At 46.0% G+C, this 19,019-nt stretch overlaps 1 protein-coding gene across 1 annotated transcript in view; it reads right to left on the bottom strand.

Annotated features, from left to right (window-relative positions):
• Positions 1-1,333: 1,333 nt before the first annotated feature.
• Positions 1,334-19,019, bottom strand: part of UPRT (uracil phosphoribosyltransferase homolog) — a 400,044-nt gene continuing 382,358 nt past the window's right edge. Inside the window, exon 7 of the mRNA XM_044057690.1 lies at positions 1,334-1,943. Coding sequence (XP_043913625.1) covers positions 1,837-1,943 — 107 coding nt within the window. The 3' untranslated portion in view covers positions 1,334-1,836. The remainder of the gene's footprint in view (positions 1,944-19,019) is intronic.

The following is a 19,019-nucleotide window of genomic DNA, read 5'->3' as shown; positions in this document are numbered from 1 at the left end:
GTGACAAGCTTCCCAACACCTCTGTCTTGGGGGGTTTTCTCCTTTCACCATCTTAATGTAACATCCTTCAAACTTGCACAATCTCTTGGAAACTAAAGTCAACAAAACAGTCCATCATTGTATTAGAAATCCTATCAATATATTAAAATCCATGAAATGTACTGTTAACAATTCTAGGGATTACAAAACAGTCACAAGACACCATAATTTTTTTTAGAAATGCAGGTTTGAAGATATCCAACCCTACTTCTTTACTGTTTGCCTACTAGGGCTCAAATTGGCCCAAATTTTCTTAGTTACTAGGCTTGCAGTCCAGGGGACTACTGATGAGCCTAGCCCTCATTCCCAATTGCCTCAAACACTGGTTATGTGACTTGCTCAAGGTCACAGTAGGTAAATGAAGGCTGAGGAACTCAAACATTGCATCACAGGAACTATGGCTTACAGCCTTAAGCCTGTGCATCAATGGCCAGACTACCTTGCATCTGAAAGTGAACACCGTAACATTTCTGCCAACCCCAACTGCTCCTTTGTGTTTACAGCATTCTGGTGAAGTGGAAGTTGCTCTGCAGGTCCTAGATAGAAAGCAACCTCCCAGCATAATGGCCGACTGTGTTCTGAAAACTATCTTCTCTTCCTGTCCACACAGATGCCTGCAGATGAAGCAACACCACTTCCACACAAAGTCTCTTTGGAGAATTCTGCTTCAGAATCACTGTATTTTACCTTACCATTTTTCATTACAAATTTTTGCTTACAGCAGAAGCTGCAATGCGAAACACTAAAATAATAGAGTGGTACTGTTTTGTGACACAATATAACCTCTGAATTTTTTGTTTATTCTCTGTATAATACAAGTCCATTAAAGATCCAGAGTCAAACTTTTGTAATTCAAAGCTGGTCTGTGATATCATAAATCTCCTACAAGACAGTAAATCTGCAGAACAGTGAAAACTATGCCAGGAACCCTAGTTCAGCTCTTGCTCTACCAGACCCTGAACAAAAAAAGCAGCACATAGCATACATATGCCCTACCCTCCAAAATAGGAACACCGTACTAAAGAATCCACAGAGAATTTGTCCTTGAACGTTAACAGCAAAGCAGGCATTCAACATTTAGCTGTACTGGCAAAAACCTGATTTAGTTGCAGCCTGGCTACTGCCCATTTTTCTGCAACATTTGTTAAGTGGGCTGATGTCAAATTGTATATTTTTACATTAATCCAGAGCACCAGAATCAGCAGATAGCTAAGAAGGCATACTACTCATATACCACTTCTCTGCAACATAAAATATACTACTCTTAGAAGCATAGAAATGAATTCTGAAGCAATTTTTTACACATACTTATGTGCTTTATTAAAATACTTAAAAGCTGATGGTCATAAAATGAGCTTTCCATGGGCTGCAAAGTTTCCATGTAGCCCTACTGCTAAATACTGTCGGGGGGGGGGGGGGGAGTCTGACTAAAACAATATATTCATCCCAGAAGGCAAAAAGTCTGCTCAGCAGTAACATAAAAAAGCCAGTTTTTTTCCATAAAAATATTTTCATCTTACTCATTCAAGTATACACTACAAACGTCTTTTAGATAAATAAGAGAATGCCCATCAGGTTACTCTTACAACTGTTCAGCATCTGTAGTAAATGGAATGTGCCACTCCCAAATATCTGGCCTCTATTTAAAAAAAAATGGACAAATTAATACTTTAAAATGAAACTATCTGCACACACTGCATCAGGAGTGTTAGACTAGAAGCACTTGCTGTTGGCTTGTTTTAAAATGAGACACTGCAGACTACAACATACTGTGGATTATCACAGGAAGAATACTGTTCAATCTGTTCCAAAGTATTTTTGCCCAAAGTGTGTTGGTGCCACGGGATGAACTTCTGTTGTTAAAATTGTGATATCTGGAAATTCATGGATGATTGATCGTGCACCTGAAGAATAAAGAGAAACAGGATGAAGAAGTTATGTGCTTTCTGTCACAATACAGCAGTCACCTGAAAAATGCCTTAACTGCTGTAAGCAGTAAAGTGCAGTTGTGTACACTTACCATAAATGTAGATGTTAGAGTGTATTCACTGTTGCAGTCGTCACCTGTGAGTTATCCCTGCTGTGGTAACCCTCGGCCGGCCCGAATACCAGAGTCAATGTTTTTCTGCGTCGACTGCTGTCGCTTGTTGACCGATGTCAGGTCATCAGAGCTATAAAGCATGGCAGCTGACCCATTACATCAGTTTTTCTTGCCCTAACCAGTCAGAAGTCCCAAGAAATATGGTGAAGTGGTCCTGGTGGCTAAAAGCCACTGTAAGAAGCTTATGTCTCCCTATGGAAAGAGGATATAAGGGGGAAGAGGGAGGGAAATCAGGACTGCAACAGTGAATACACTCGAACATCTACATTTATGTACACAACTGTACTATGTTCTTAGTGTTTCACTGTTGCAGTCATAACCTGTGGGAGGATTCCCAAAGCTGAGGAGAGGGGTGGTAGGATTATTAAGCGACTTAGGCCTGGGTGAACATGCCCTGCAGAACTGCACTGGCAAACCCTGCCCTAGACTTAGAGAAAAGAGGTAGGTGGTAATGCTTTGTAAAGGTAGGACAGAAGTCCAGGTGGCAGCTTCCAAGATGTCCCTGTTGGGAACTCCTCTGAGGAATGCAGTGGAAGTGGAGGCTGCCCTAGTGGAATGGGTGGTTTCCCATGTAATCTGTAGCAGAAATGGATGCAGTGTGATATCCATTTAAAAATTGTTTGCTTGGAAAAGGGCTTCCTCTTTGCCCCTGGGGCAAAGCTGACAAGAAGTTGGCCTGTTTTCCTGAACACTTTAGTACGTTCTAGGTAGTATCTGAGCTGTCTGTTCATGTCTAGTGAGTGCAGAATTCTTTCCCTCTTGTTTTGAGGGTTAGGGAAGAAGGTGGGTAAATGTATGGTCTGGTTGAGAGTCACATTAGATACCAGCTTGGGCATAAAGGAGGGGTTAGTCGTCAGGAAGACCGTCTGCATGGAAAATGATGAAGGGCTCAATGGCCATCAGTGGAGCCCATCAGTGCCTGAAGTTCTGAAACCCTTCTGGCTGAGGTGATAGCTAGTAGGAAAGTAGTCTTCCAGAACAGGTATTTCAGTTCTGCTGAAGCAGCAGGTTTGAAGGGTGGTAAGGTTAGTTTTTCCAAAACATAATCAAGGTCCCAGGCTGGTGTGGGTGACCTTCTGGGGGGCCTGATATTAGAAGCCGGTCTGAGGAATTGTTTAATTACAGGATGTGAGAATGGGCGGACCTGTATAGAAATGAGCTGAAATGGCTGAGGTGTGGATTTTAATAGAAGAAAAGGAGAGGCCACTATTGAGCAACTCCAGCAGAGAATCCAGGATAAAAGGGATGGATGATTGTGAGGAACTGCCTCCTCTGGACTGGCTCCAGGAGTAGAATCTTTTCCATTTCCCTGTGCAAGATTTTCTGGTGCTGGGCCTTCTGGCCTCTGTGATAATGTCTAGGACCTGTTTGCTTAACAAAGGCCCCTTGTTTGCTTTTAGAGTATAAGCCATGCTGACAGTTTGAGAGTCTGCAAGTCTGGGTGCAGCACCCCCCCCCCAAATCAAGAGGTCTGAGATCAGGGGAAGCTGCCCGGGAGACTGATGTCAAGCTGCGCTGTAAGGGGTACCAATGCTGTCTGGCCCAATCTGGAGCAAGGAGGATAGCCTTTGGTCTCTCCTCCCTTATCTTGATCAGTACCTTGGGAATAAGAGGCAGAGAAGGGAATGCGTACACAAAGCGGGAGTTCCACGGGAAGGTCAAGGCATCCAACTTCCACGCTAGGCAGTGATACTCCCTGGTACGGAATTTTTTAACTGGTGGTTGAGGTGCGAAGCAAGGAGATCCACCTCTGGAGTTCCCCATTCCTGAGTGGCTTGCTGCCATTCGTGGGGTCCAGCACGTTTTTGCTTAAGTGGTCTGCCAGGGAGTTGTTGATCCCCGGTAGGTATTGGGCTATTAGGTGTAATCCCAAGGAGGAGGCTCTCAGCCAGAGGTTCATGGCTAACCTGCATAGAGGGTAAGAGTGTGTCCCTCCCGGTTTGTTGATATACCACATTACCGTGGTGTTGTCTGTTTTGATAAGGAGAACCCCTGGCCTGAGATGGGGTTTGAAGGATATCAAAGCCTTTTGTACTGCCATCATTTCCTTCTGGTTGATGTGTAAGGGAAGTTGCTGGGCATCCCAAAGGCCCTGGGTGCACCTGCCTGCTAGGTGAGCACCCATAGCAATGTCTGAGGCATTGGTGGTGATGGTCTGCCCGGTAGGGAGGAGGATGAAGGGAAGACCCTTGGCACAGGCCCCTGCCCAACACAAAAAAAAACTCTGCCCTTATACATGGGATCAGAGGAAGAGAGGTCTCTAGGGGCTTAGAGTGCGGACACCAAAGATTCTTTAGATACCACTGAAGTTTTCTCATCTGAAGCCTGGCCAGAGGTATTACAAGGATGCAAGATGCCATGTACCCCAAGGCTTGCAGGAACTTCCTCGCTGTGAGGTGACTTCTTTAAGCTAGCTGGGTAAAGTAGAGAGACAGGAAGCTCTACTTTTCTGGGGATAGGAAGGCCATTTGGGATGCTGTGCCCAGCAGTGCTCCCAGGAAAATGATCCTCCTGGAGGGTGTTTGCTTTGATTTCTTTTCGTTGATGGTGAGTGCTAAGGAAGTTAGGAGAGTTTTGACAAAGAGGAGGTCCTGGAGCAGCTTTTCTTTGCAGTCTGCCTGAATGAGGCAGTTGTCCAGATAAGGGTTGTTCTTCTTTTGGCTTTTCCCGGTTAGGGGTTGCCACAGCAGAACTCCGGTCCGCTAATGATTGGCAGTAGATTTTTACGATGCAGAGGTGCCAGCACGATGCCCAACCTTCAACGAAGACGCGTCCATTTACTCATGTCTTACGAATGCCACTCGACCGCGGGGAGGACATGCAAACTCCACATAGAAGGCGCTCCAGCCGAAAACTGAACAGGAGAACCTCTTGCTGTGAAGTAAATTTGAATATTTCTCTGTCTGCAAAGTGCTACGGCCGGGGCTAAGCATTTGGTGAATACCCTGGGAGCAGTAGATAAGCCAAAGGGTAGCGTAGAGAACTGAAAGTATTGTGAGCCTGCTCTGAATCGCAGGAATTTTCTGCATGATTCCCTGATGGGAATGTGGAGGTAGGCATCCTTAAGGTCTAGGGTAACTAAGCAGGCATTTTTTGTCAGCATAGGCAGCAGCTGCTGCTGCAAAGTTAGCATTTTGAATTTGGGGACCACCAGTGAGGTGTTCAGAATGGATAGATCCAGGATGGGGCGCCAAGTGCCCTCTTAATTCAGACTATTCCTTGTTCCCAGAAAAAAACATTTGCCTGTTTGATCTATGGGAACAGGTTCTACTGCCCCCTGGGATATGAGAGATTGGAATTGTTTCAATGCCTCTGCCCATTTATTTGGGGGCAAGTCTGGGTGCCCTCTTGGAATTGGGAGTTTGTTGAAAGAGAATTTGTATCCCTGAAAAATGATCTTTAAGACCCATTGGTCTTTTGTTACAGAAAGCCAATTTTCTTTGCAGAGAGAGAGCCTTCCTCCTAGCTTTTGGTGAGTGAAAGGAGGGCAAGGGGGGGGGGGGGTCATTGAAAGTTTTTGCCATAGAAGGATGTATTATAACTCCTAGCCTTTGGGGAGGAAGTGGTCCACTGTTTAGTTCTCTGCTGCCCCTGGGATAGCGGCATGTGTGTTCTGTCCCAGAGAGGCTTACCTTGCCCCTGTTTATTAGGTGCAAGAAAGGACCAGTGCTTAGAGGGGGAAATTCCTGCTGAACCTAAGAGGTTAAACCTGAAAGAAGTCTTTGACTGTTTGCATATATTTTGCTTTGTCCTCCATCTTTTTAAGCACCTCTTTTGCTTTTACTCCAAACAAGTGGTCCGTATCCAAGGGTGCATCAATTAATTTAGACTTGACATGATCAGGGAGAGGTTGTTCCTTCAACCATCCAAGTCTCATAATGACAGATCCTAACACTGGGGTCTATATCATAGGAGCGAATCGCACAAATTGCGAACACTCATAATATCGAACGTACCGGACCTCGATCTTGCTATTGTGGGGGGCTGTGCCCCCCACACTAAATATATATTCCAACTCTGAGATCGCACTACAGTGAGGAAAGGGTACATATCCCATTCTTCACTGCACCGTGATCTCAGAAAAAGCACTTTGAGGTCCAGTACGTTCGATATTATAAGCGTCTGCAATTTGTGCGATTCGCTCATACGATATAGACCCCCTAACACTGCCGCCCTGCTTGAGGCTTCTAGTGCATCATATCCACAGTGCAGTGTGTGTTTGGCCACTTGACACGTAGAGTGCAGTAAATCTGCTAACTCTTTCGAACTGGCACAGTCAGAAAAGGTAGAAATCTTTTGCTTTAATAGTTCCAAAGTGTATTGTTCATAATTTAACATATGGAACTGACAGTTGAGTGCTCCGATAGCCGAGGTTGCAGAGGTGTATACTTTTTTACCCCATCTGGCCAGAGCTCTGGATTCCTTGTCAGATGGAATAGGATTCTTTGCAGAACTAGCCTTAGCTCCTTTAGATCCCTGTGTAATGACCTCTGGGTCTACAGCAGGATTTCTGTACAGGTATTTGTGAGAATTTGGTACTCTCTAATACCCATCAGGTTTACTGGGAGCAGGTAGGAGGGCATCAGGGACCAAGCTGGATTCATGGAAAACATCACCCACCACTTCTATGATAGGGGGGATGGGCCAGGGGTCTGTGCCGGGGAAGGTCTAGAAACTCTCAGTTTTCTTAGACTGAAGGAAGTCCTGAGATTCCCAGTGGAAATGTCCCCCGAGGGTGTGAAGGGTTTCCCCAAAGAAAAGGTCTTCTGGTGGGGAGGCTGAAGGAATGGATTCCTCTGCATCTGAATCTTCATAAGCAGTAAGAGGCTGTTATTCCTCTTCAAAATCTGAATTATCAGATTCCTCAGAATCCTGCTCTGTCATTATTTCAGGAGAAGGGTGTCTTTTCCTTATAGAAGTTGTGGACTGAGTATTCCTGGATAAAGGAGACAAGATCCTCCGCCATCTTAAGCATTTGGGCTTGGGGTGGTGGAGCAGGAGTAAGATGGTGACTAGAGGTAGATTTTCTAGGAGTGGCCTGGCTTCTAGGCCCAAGAGTATCCATCGGTCTGAAAGAAGCGGTAGTCAAATGAGTGGACATCTGTTTTTGTCTAGAATCAGTAGTGCGAAAGGCCTCCTCAGAAGCCGGTGCCTGCATTGCGGCTCTGGACCCAACCGAGTCAGAGACAACCGAAGGCTCGGAAGACTAAGAAGATTTATGCGGCATACCAGACTCAGAAAGGGTATCGGTAGGGGCCTGCGTAGATATCGTATCAGGCATCAGGGGCTGCAAAAGCACCTCACTGCATTCCGGAGAACTGACTACCTGCTTACTGGTAGCGTCATCAGAAGGCTTAGCCTTGTGTGGTTTGTCTCTATCTTTATCTCTACAATTTTTCAGAATGTCTAGGGATTGCTGGCTGACAGATGCCATTTCAGAATGCGAAGATGGGAGACGAAAATACCTGTCTACAATAAGAGCTCTACGATGAATGGTTCTCGTGTTAAAGAGGGCACAGAACCAGCAACGGGGGACGTCGTGGTCTGGGCATAAACAAATGACACAATATGAATGGAAGCCTCGGTGTGGGATCAGTTTTCCACAGGTGAGACAACTGTTAACTTTTTCGGACATCAGTGCAAGAAAAAAGGATCCCCAATGGGGTATTTAGCTTTAGACATTTTCAGCTGTAATTCGAGCTCTGGTAGCGACCGACCAGCACACTTGCGAACCGCTTCTGCTACAGGCTCCACTACAAGAAAGACTAGGTGATAGCGTCGGCTGCCTTGTTTTATAGCACTGGCGACCTGACGTCAGTCAACAAGCGACAGCAGCTGACGCAGAAAAACATTAACTTTGGTACTCGGGCTGGCCGAGAGCTACCACAGCAGGGATAACCCACAGGTGATGACTGCAACAGTGAAACACGAAGAACATCTAAATGCTAACTTTTCAGATGGACTGACACTTAAGAAAACATTCTAAAATATATGGGTGCAATTAATGTGGTTGAGCAGCATCTTGTCAAGCTCCAACTCGATCACAATTTCATCAAGTCTCAAAACTATAAAAGCACACAATGCTGAAATGGGGAAAGAGAGACTTGCTCTCCTCCTTGCAGAATCCATGTCAGTACACACTTCCAGGGTCCACAGAGTTCTGATGGCTTATACTTAACATATTGTAATCCAGTTATGTGCAACATAACAAAAATATAATGCACTTACTTTTTTATATGTACACAAGTATAAATGAGATGTACAAAAAGCAAAAGCCAGGCAAAGGAGATCACTGATATTTTGCACTTTAGGAAGATTATATTTAGCCATCTTGCAAGTAGAGAGGGGTGCAATATGGACTGACACTTAAGAAAACAATCTAAAATATATGGGTGCAATTAATGTGGTTGCCCTCTACTTGCAAGATGGCTAAATATAATCTTCCTAATACTGATGTGTAGGCACAATTTTTTTTTCTTTCATGCTTGAGTTTGTTTACTGTAAGGTGGCACTACCCGTATATTTTGCAGCAGCACTACTGAAGTACTTTTCCATATTTTATGGGTAGGTGTGCAGAAGGTGGCAGCAAAGTAACTGGACATTCAGGTATTAAGGGAAGGTTTTTTTTCAAGTCTATTCTGAATGCCATACAAACTTATGAAAAGAAATTATAAAAATGAAAATAATTTAATAATTTTTGGACCGAGGGACACCTAACTCACTGGCTAGTCACTAATTCTGGAAGCAGAGATATTCCTGCTGCAAAAAATCTGAAATCAGCCCTTCTGCAATCAAGAAAGTACAGTTCTGTAAGTAAACTTAGCATAACAGTAGATGTTCTAATAGCTTACTGTTGCATATATATAAGCCTACAGCCAACTGGCCAGTCTTCAAAACTTCAGGGCACTTTCTTAGGTGGTGTGGGGCATGAGCAGAGCTGTATAAAAGTAGCGGTTAAGGCGCCAAAGGTTTCAGAGCTTTTGTGCCTCAGGAAGAGTGGCTATAAGCTCTGAAAATAGATACTTGCTACAAAGGTAAATAAGCTAGCCCATGAGCGTAAAACCCTGGAAGCCTGTAGCCACCAAAGAATAAAATAAATTAATGGTCAATTAGGAAGGGCGAAATAAGGGGAATGTGGAGGTGGGCAAGAACACTGCAAAGTACAGATGTGATAGTGTTCAATCTCGCCGTTTGTTCTTACACATGGGTTCAGAGCCGATCCTCGGCTCCGTGTCGGCCGCTTGCAAGCTCTGCATCGAGAAGAAGCTCGAGACAATCTAATACCCACAATCCCCCTCTGCCTTTACCTCAGATCTAGTTTGCCGCTGCTGCGTTCGCATCGCTGGGAGCTAGCTCGAGCATCTTCAGATAAGATATAACTTATTTTTTTTGTTATATTTTAGAAAAAGTTGTTCTGATAGTACCTTTAGGTATACTTAGTGTATGAGAGTGTGTAGGTAGAATTCTCGTACCGTAAATTTAATTTATCTGGTTAGAGTTTTCGTGCCTTCTACCCCCTTCTAAATTTGACAACCGGACTGACATACCCATCGGATTTGACTTCTTTACATTGGATTTGTCTTTTATACTGGACTTGACTTTTCTCTCTACTGAAAAATGTCTGACAAAATTAAATCAGGCTTTAAGCGTTGTCAGTGTGGCCAAAATGTCAGTTACTGACAACCATAGTTCCTGTGTCTACTGTCTTGGCCCTCTCCACTTACAAGAGGACTGTTCTATTTGTCACTCTTTTAGTGGGAGGGTCATGACAGATAGGCGCAGGAAACTCATGGACAGAGGGTTGTTAAAACCTTCCTTTCAGGAGGCTCTGGATGCTTCAGACCAGGCATCCAAATCCTCGAAGGAATCGAAGACGTCGGAGCCCAAGTCATCGGCTCCGAGCTCTTCGAGTAAAGTTAGATCACCGGTTCCACAGACTTCGGGGCCGAGTGTTCAACTGGTATCGGTTCCTGAGCCTCGAGTCTTGGAACCGGTGATGGAGCTCCCTCCCTCGACTCTATTGAGGTCGGCTCCGTCTTCGGTTCCTTCGACCCGTTCTTCTAAGCTCTCCGATGTCGATGTGGATCGTGTGGTGCAGAAGTTATTGGAGCATTCGGCCCTACCCAAACTTATTTCAGTTTCCACCCAGTTGGTGTCGAAACTTGAAGGCCTCCTATTGTCTCCATCCATTCCTCCTCCGAGACCTATCGAGTCTTTGGAGCTGGAGGAGGTTGATCTTCTGATTGTGGAGCCCTCGGGTCCAGAACCGTCCTTCTCTCAGTCTGTTCCTCTCACCTCGACTCCGTCGGACCCGGTACCGGAGTCTCGGAGCCGATGATCTGTCCTTGGTTCCGGGGCCGAGAGTCGAACCGACGTTTCGGTTCCGACCCTTCCCCTCGGGGCGTCGGCGCGGATCGATTCGGCTCCGTCCTCGGGGTCGATGCCTTCAGTGCCTGTTTCGGGGATTCTTCCCATTTCTTCGGAACCGGGAGATTCTTCGACTCGGGCCCGGGGCTTCGATCTGATGAGGAAGGTGTTGTCTACCCAGACAACCACATCAGTAGAAGCAACCTCTCCTCCCCATAAAGGGCCGTTATCCTCCTCTGCACCCACGGCCACATCCAAGCGTCGAGCACCGGTGTTTCAGCCACCCCTGGAGGGTGCCCCCTCTTCCTCGGAGGCTTCTTCGGATGCTCCCCACGAAGAAGTCCCTAGGAAAAGATTGTGTAAGAGGAGACACTTGGATTCTCCACAAGAATCCTTGACATCCGATACTGACTTAGATGAGTCAGAAGGGTCCCCTAAGTCACCTTCAGAAGATGTCTCTTTTTCTGACATATTGGAGATCCTGAAACAGAGAGGTGACTGGCAGTCCCTCCCCCCTTCTGAGGATGAGTCAGTCTTGCTGAAGGCATTCGGTGCTCGCCCTTCTTCCTCCTGGGTCACTCCGCCCTTCGACGAATTAATGGAACTTATTGCTCGAAGGGCGTGGGAGGCTCCTGACACAGTGGAAAGTACAGTTTTGTACCTACCATAAATGTAGATGTTCGAAGATCCACATTGCTGCAGTCCTTACACTTGGGTAGTCCGCTGTCCTCGGTCGGCCCGAATATCAAAGTATAAGGCTGACGTCGGTCAAGGCGCATTAGACTGACATCAGGACGTCAGGGTACAAATGCGCATGACCGACGTCATATCCTCAGTCTTTTCTTGCCCCAGATGTCAGAAGACCCTAAAAGAAAGGTCAAAACCAAAAGACAGCAAACCACCAAGCCACCACCCTGCACTAACACTATGTACAATATATGCAATAAATACAATATTTACAATCCACCCCACACCACCGCCTCTAAAAACAGAGGGGAAGGAGGGAGGGTTAATTGGACTGCAGCAATGTGGATCTTCGAACATCTACATTTATGGTAGGTACAAAACTGTACTATGTTCTTCATCTCACATTGCTGCAGTCCTTACACTTGGGTAGAATCCCAAAGCAGAGGTAAGGGAGGATGGCACAACTATAAAGCAGCAGGAGCTGCCAAAATGCCCTGTAAAATAGCAGTGGCAAAACCAGCCCTAGATTTAGAGTAAAGTGGAAGGTGATAATGCTTAGAGAAAGTATGCACTGAACTCCAAGTAGCTGCCTCCAAAATATCCTTAGTTGCCACCCCCCTTAAAAAAGCTGTCGAAGTGGCAGTAGCCCTAGTGGAATGAGATCTAATTCCAACTGGAATCTCCTTACCATGATGGGAATAACAGAAAGCAATACAAAACCCAATCCACTTAGAAATAGTTTGTTTTGACACAGGCCTGCCCTGAGAACTCAAAGCAAAAGAAACAAATAACTGCTGAGACTGCCTGAACCCTTTAGTCCTGCTCAAATAATAACGCAACTGCCTGTGTACATCTAAAGTGTGCAAAATCTTTTCCCCTTTATTTTGGGGATTTGCATAAAAAGTAGGCAAATGAATAGTTTGGTTTAAAGCCACACTAGAAACCACTTTAGGCATAAAGGAAGGATTAGTACGCAAAGATACCCTATCCTTATGGAAAATTAAGAAAGGCTCAACTGCCATAAGGGCCTGCAATTCAGAAACCCTTCTTGCAGAGGTAATGGCCAACAAAAAAGCAGTCTTCCATGATAAATATTTCAACTCAGCAGTAGCTGCAGGCTCAAAAGGTTGTAGAGTGAGTTTCTCCAACACAAAATTGAGGTCCCAAGCAGGAATAGGAGCTCTACGTGGGGGTCTTATATTCTTTGCCCCTCTAAGAAATTGCTTGAACAAAGGATGAGAAAACAATGGTGGGTCACAATCATAGTGAGCCAAAATTGCTGCAGCATGAGCCTTAATAGAAGAGAAGGACAAACCTTTGTCCAGTAACTCAGTAAGATATTGAAGAGCCATACTTAAATTAGGCTCAGAAACATCAAAATCCTTTGCAGCACTCCAACATAAAAATCTCTTCCATTTATCTGCGTACACTTTCCTTATACTAGGCCTTCTAGCTTCGAAAATAACATTCAAAACTTGCTGTGGAAGTTGAGACCTGCTATGGTTCAAAACAGAATATGCCAGGCTGTTAGGAGAAGAGAATGAAGCTTGACATTGAGTAAATGACTGTCCTCCTGAGACAACAGGTGTGGAATCGAAGGCAAAGGCCATGGAGGCTCCCGTACCAGACTTCTCAGTAATGGGTACCAGTGCTGTCGAGGCCAATCTGGAGCTATTAAAATCATCCTTGGCTTGTCCTGTCTGACCTTTAGAAGTACCTTTGGGAGGGGAGGCAGAGGTGGAAAGGCATACACATGAAGATTGCTCCAATTGAAAGAAAGAGCATCCACTTTCCAAGCTGTGGGATGAAACCTTTTCGTGCAAAACTTTGGCAGCTGGTGGTTTAGTGGAGAAGCGAACAGATCTATGTCTGGAGTTCCCCATGACACTGTCAATTTCTGAAATACATGAGGATCCAATTTCCACCGTGGGGATCCATAATTCTTCTGCTCAACACATCTGCTAAGGAGTTCTGTGCTCCGGCAGAAACCTTGCCTGAAGATGAAGCTGTAAACTGAGAGCAGTCTCCCACAAAAGCATTGCTTGCCTGCATAGAGGATAAGAATGTGTTCCCCTTGCTTGTTGATGTACCACATGACAGTTGTGTTGTCTGTTAGAATCAACACCTGCCCTGGAAGAAGTAAATCCTTGAAAGCTATTAATGCAAACTGGACTGCTAACATCTCCTTCAGGTTGATATGTAGATGTTGTAGTCTGGCAGGCCACTTGTCTTGTAGCCACTTTCCATTTAAATGAGCTCCCCAAGCTTTGTCTGAGGCATCTGTCGTTAGAATCTGACTCGCCTCTGGCCGGGTCACAGAGAGTCCCTTGTTTAGGTGACATTCCTGAGCCCACCACAAAAATTCCTTTTGAATGCAAGGTATTATTTGAATGACAGTGTCCAGATCCTGGCAGTGCTGTGTCCATACGTTTTTGAGATACCACTGTAGCTTCCTCATATGCAGTTTGGCATTGGGAAGCACCAGAATACAAGATGCCATGAACCCCAAGGCTTGAAGGACTGTCCTTGCAGTCAGCCTGGACTGATGAGACAATTGATGAAAGTAAAGGGAAAGATTCTTTTGTTTGTCCGGGGTCAAATAGGCCATCTGGGATGCTGTATTCAGTCTTACACCCAGAAAGCACATGTCCTGAGAGGGTACTAGACTGGACTTTATTTCGTTCACAGAATACCCCAGGCATCTGAGCACTGCTATCACATATTCCAAATGATGAAGAAGCTCGTCCTTCCTTGAGCCAGAATCAGGCAATCATCCAAATAAGGATAGATCTGTATCCTTTTACCCTGAAGAAAGCTATCACTGGAGCCAGAACTTTCGTGAACACTCTGGGCAGTAGATAAACCAAAGGGCAATGCAGAGAACTGATAATGAGAAGTCCCAGCCCGAAAACGCAGATACTTTCTGCAACTCAGTCTGATAGGAACATGAAGGTAAGCCTCCTTGAGATCCAAAGTTACCATCCAATGATCTTTGCCCAGCAGAGGTAAAAGCTGTTGTAACGTCAACATTTTGAACTTGGGAATGTCCAGATAAGTGTTGAGGATAGATAAATCCAAAATTGGTCTCCACGTGTTCCCTTTCTTTGGTACTAGGAACAGGCGAGAATAAAATCCTAGGCCCACTTCTGGCATAAGTACCGGCTGTATGGCCCCTATTTGAAGTAACTGAGAAATTTGTTTGTGAGCCTCTATTCTTTGCTGAGGAGGAACGTCTGGCATGCCTTTGAAAGGAGGCAAGGTATGGAAATAAAACCTGTAACCTCGGTGAATGATATCCAATACCCATCTGTCCTGGGTAATTAAACTCCAATTTTCCTTGAAAAGTGCCAATCTTCCTCCCAAAGGTGCTGCCAGACGAGAAAGCTCTGGCAGCTGAAAAGGTAGGTCATTGGGTCTGTTTACGAAAGGACTGACCCCTGCCCTCACCCGAAGACTGTGCAGGCGAACTCCCTGTTCTAGGCCTGAAAGAGCCCTGAGCTCTGCCCCTACCACGTCTAGATCTACCTCTAGACTGGGAATCATAAGAAGGATACGTCCACCCCTTGGTAGGCCAATTTCTACTAAACTTTGGAGGCTGAACCTGCAAAAAATCTTTAACAGTCTGCATAGACTTAGCCTTGTCTTCCATTTTCTTTAAGACTGCCTCAACAGGTGAACCAAACAACACATCAGCTTGTAAAGGAGCATCTAAAATCCTTGTCTTAACATGGTCAGACAAATTCTGATCCCTCAGCCAGGCGTGCCTGCGAAGAACTGACCCAGTAGCAGCCACCCTAGATGAGGCCTGTACAGCATCAAAACCACATTGCAAAGAATGCTTACCCACCTGTTCAGAAACATGTACTAAATCTTGTAACTCTTTACACTCAATACCTTCCGCCAGAGCATCTACCTTAGACTTCAATTGAGATAGCAGATAGTTTTGGTATTTCAACATGTGAAACTGGCAATTCAAAGCCCTCATAGCTAGGGTGGAAGAAGTATAGACTTTCTTTCCCCATCTATCCAAAGCCCTGGCCTCTTTATCTGGAGGAACCAGATTTTTAACAACAGAAGCCTTAACACCCTTAGGCCCCTGACTAACAGTTTCTGGGTCCGCCCTAGGACTCTTAAAAAGATACTTATGAGCTTCAGGCACCCTATAATACCTATCCGCTTAACAGGAGCAGGAGGCAAAGAATCAGGATTAAGAGAAGCCTCCGCAAACACATCTTCCACAACGTCCAGAACAGGGGGTATAGCCAAAGGCCTATGCTGGGGTAAAACAAAATTCCCTAAGCCTTTTCCTGGAATCAGAGAAGTCCTGACCTTCCCACTTAAAATGCTCCCTCATGGAATGAAGAGTCTCTGAAAAGAAAAATCTTCAGGAGGAGAAGCAGAAGGAGTAGAATCATCCACATCAGAATCAGAATAAGGAGAATACTCCTGCAAGTCTTCAGCCAAGACTCTGAAACATCCAAGCCTGCTCAAAACTCCCCAACTCAGGTTCCACCCTAGGTCTCTTATCAGGAGGGGCAAAGAACCTCTAATCAAAGTAATCAAATCTTCTGCCATTTTAAGCATATGCTTCTTGGGCACAGAACCTGAAGAACTAGGGGTGACACCAACTGAAGCTAAACCTGGCCTGCCTCTGGGAGAAGCCTTGGCAACAGAAGGAGAGGGCCTAACCACCCTAGGAAGGGAAGGGAGTACAGTAACCTGAGAGGCCCCTTCAGCCTGACCTGCCTCCTGAGAGGCCACATCCTGCAATAACAAAGTCTCCCCCTGGGACTCCAGAGAAACCTCCGTGGAACCACCGGCTCCACCGACACCTCTAAAGAACCGGCGTCCGCACGGACGGTTCTTCTTGCCTAGGCTTAGCTGCTTTGTCCTTGCGCTTCTTCGAAGAAGCGGGCGTCGGAGTATCCGACGGCATATTATAATTGCACCGCTTCCCGAAGACTAACCTGGCACAATCTAACCTTCTCTTAATAGTGCGCTTATTGAATCTAGCACAAAAGCGACACCCCACAACGTCGTGCTCAGGCCCTAAACAAGGAATACACAAAGTATGATAATCTCTATGCGGTATCTGCTTCCCACAAGAAATACAGTTATTCACTTTTTCTGACATCCGGTAAACCACTGAGGCAAGAAAAAACTAAAATATTCTAACGGGTACTTAGCCAAGTTTGACTCGGTCTGAAACTCCGAATTCGAAAAATCTCAGAACGCCAACCGGCACTTGCAACGCTGCTTCTGCATCGGACCATGCGGCAAAAAAGACTGAGGATATGACGTCGGTCATGCGCATTTGTACCCTGACGTCCTGATGTCAGTCTAATGCGCCTTGACCGATGTCAGACTTATACTTTGATATTCGGGCCGACCGAGGACAGCGGACTACCCAAGTGTAAGGACTGCAGCAATGTGAGATGAAGAACATCCAGTCCCAAGGAAACCCAATAAGTATATCACTGCACCCCAGGACAAGACTTACTTAACAAAAGGAGTTCCAGTGGACGCTATGGTGGTGGCAGCGGCCACGAAAAAGGAGATGTCGGAATCTTCCTCATCTGTCCATCCCCCTAATAAAGATTCTAGGACTATGGACAGGTATGGGAAGCGCATTTTTAGTTCAGCGGCTTTTTCCATGCGATCCCTGAACTATTTGACCCACTTTACACGACTACAGAGGGATCTAGTCAAAGAGTTGGGAGATACCCTCCAGGGTACTACAGATGCTGCTGTCTCAGAGAAAGTGACAGCAACTTAATACCCTTACATCCATTGTGAACTCGTCCATGAGGCTGATCTCTTACGCGGCGAAGGTTCGAGTAGGGCAGCAGCTTCAGCGATTGCTCGCAGACAATCCTGGATGCGCTTATGTTCATTTCGGAAGCCTTCAAGTCTTCCTTTACTAACGCCCCATTTGACGGTGCCACTCTCTTTGGCCCCAAAGTAAAGGAGACCCTTACCCGTGTGAACAGGAGGGAAAGACTCTGTCTGCTGTCGGAGTCCGTTTTCCACCCCAACCAGACCGCCCCAAAGGGCAACGTGGTGGAAAAATGTGGTTTCAAAACCCCAAGGATCTTTCCCAGGCACACAGGGTGATGCCCTTCTAGAGGCAGAGGAGGGGCAGAGGTGGAAGACGCCGCCCTGGCGGCAGAGGGGTCCGCAGAATCAAGGTGACAGGGATACACTCCTGGTAAACCTTTCCAGCACTCCTGAGAGGAGGCCCGACTGTCCTGCTCTGGAGGCAGTCGGGGGTCGCTTAGCTTTATACCCTCAGGCCTGGCAAAACATAACTACAGACAAGTGGGTAAAAAGCGTGGTTACCAGAGGTTACAATATACCCTTTCTATCCCATCCCATTCCAAAGAAAAGACTCCCAGATGTACCGCCCCATCTGCGAGAGCCAGCAGCTATAGAAATTTCAAAGCTGCTAGAAAAAAAGAGTCATCCAACCAGTCCCAGCGGACCAGCAAGGATTCGGGACTTACTCAAGGTTCTTATTAGTTACAAAGAAAACAGGGGACTGGAGGCCCATTCTGGACCTAAGCGACCTCAATACCTTCCAAGAAAGAAAAGTTCAATGGTCACGCTTCAATCGATCCTTCCATTCTTACAGAAGGCGACTGGATGTGCTCAATAGATCTGGAGGATGCATACTACCACATCAAAATGGCCAGGGCATCCAGAGATCATTTGCGCTTCCGGCTGGGTGCCAGTCACTTTCAATTTCGAGCCCTGCCCTTTGGTCTGACCTCAGCCCCCAGGGTCTTCACCAAATGCATGGCAGTGGTAGCGTCTCACTTGAGACGCCAAGGATTCCAGGTGTTTCCGTATCTGGACGACTGGCTCCTTTCTGCCACCACCCAGCCAACTAGTACAGGCCAGAGACTATACTCTTCAACTGTGTGTTCACCTAGGAATTTCTGTAAACTTCGGAAAATCCTTACTACAGCCATCACAGAGTATCTTGTTCATAGGAGCGGAATTAAACACACATCAGTTAATTCTAAGACTTCCTCCAGAAAGGATACTTTCACTTCAGACTCACATACGTCTTCTTCTCTTGTCCAGGAAATCCCCAGCAAAACTGGTACTGAAGGTTTTGGGACTCATGTCAGCTTCTCTTATTGCAATACCCTTGGGAAGGCTGCACATGAGAGTCCTACAATGGCTACTGTTTGCACAATGGTCGTTCCAACAACTACCTCTAACACGAGATTCTTATAACGAACACATGCAAAACACACCTAAACTGGTGGCTTCAAACGTGCAACCTTTCCAAGGGGAGACCATTTGTGCTACCCACGCCTACAGTTACGGTGACCACGGACGCTTCCCTGATAGGGTGGGGGCATCTTTCAGGGACAGACAGTCCAAGGCGAATGGACCAATTTGAGTACAATCTGCACATCAATGTTCTAGAGTTGAGGGCAGTGTTTCTAGCGTTGCAAACTTTGCTTCCCTTCTTCCTCTGGGAATTATTGCAGTTCAGACGGACAACATGTCGGTAGTCTGGTACATAAACAAGCAAGGGGGAACCAAGTCCTATCAGCTATGCAGAGAGGCCATGAGAATCTGGCAATGGGCGGAGTCCACGGTCGCTTTCTAATAGCAACGCACATCCCGGGGTCATCCAACGTCATAGCCGACAGGCTGAGCAGAGCAATTCTGTTACCGCACGAGTGGTCCCTAAAACAGTCAGTTGCGAAAAGATTTTTCGCGTGGGGCCAGCCTTCCTGCGATCTGTTTGCGTCTCCAATGAACGCCAAATGCAGGAGCTACTTTGCCCTATTACCCCTCCAGGGAAGTC

The sequence above is a fragment of the Protopterus annectens genome, chromosome 15.part0 (assembly GCF_019279795.1).
Source record: "Protopterus annectens isolate FY-2018-M chromosome 15.part0, PAN1.0, whole genome shotgun sequence".
Lineage (NCBI taxonomy): Eukaryota > Metazoa > Chordata > Ceratodontiformes > Protopteridae > Protopterus > Protopterus annectens.
This window is presented reverse-complemented; position numbering and strand designations above follow the sequence as displayed.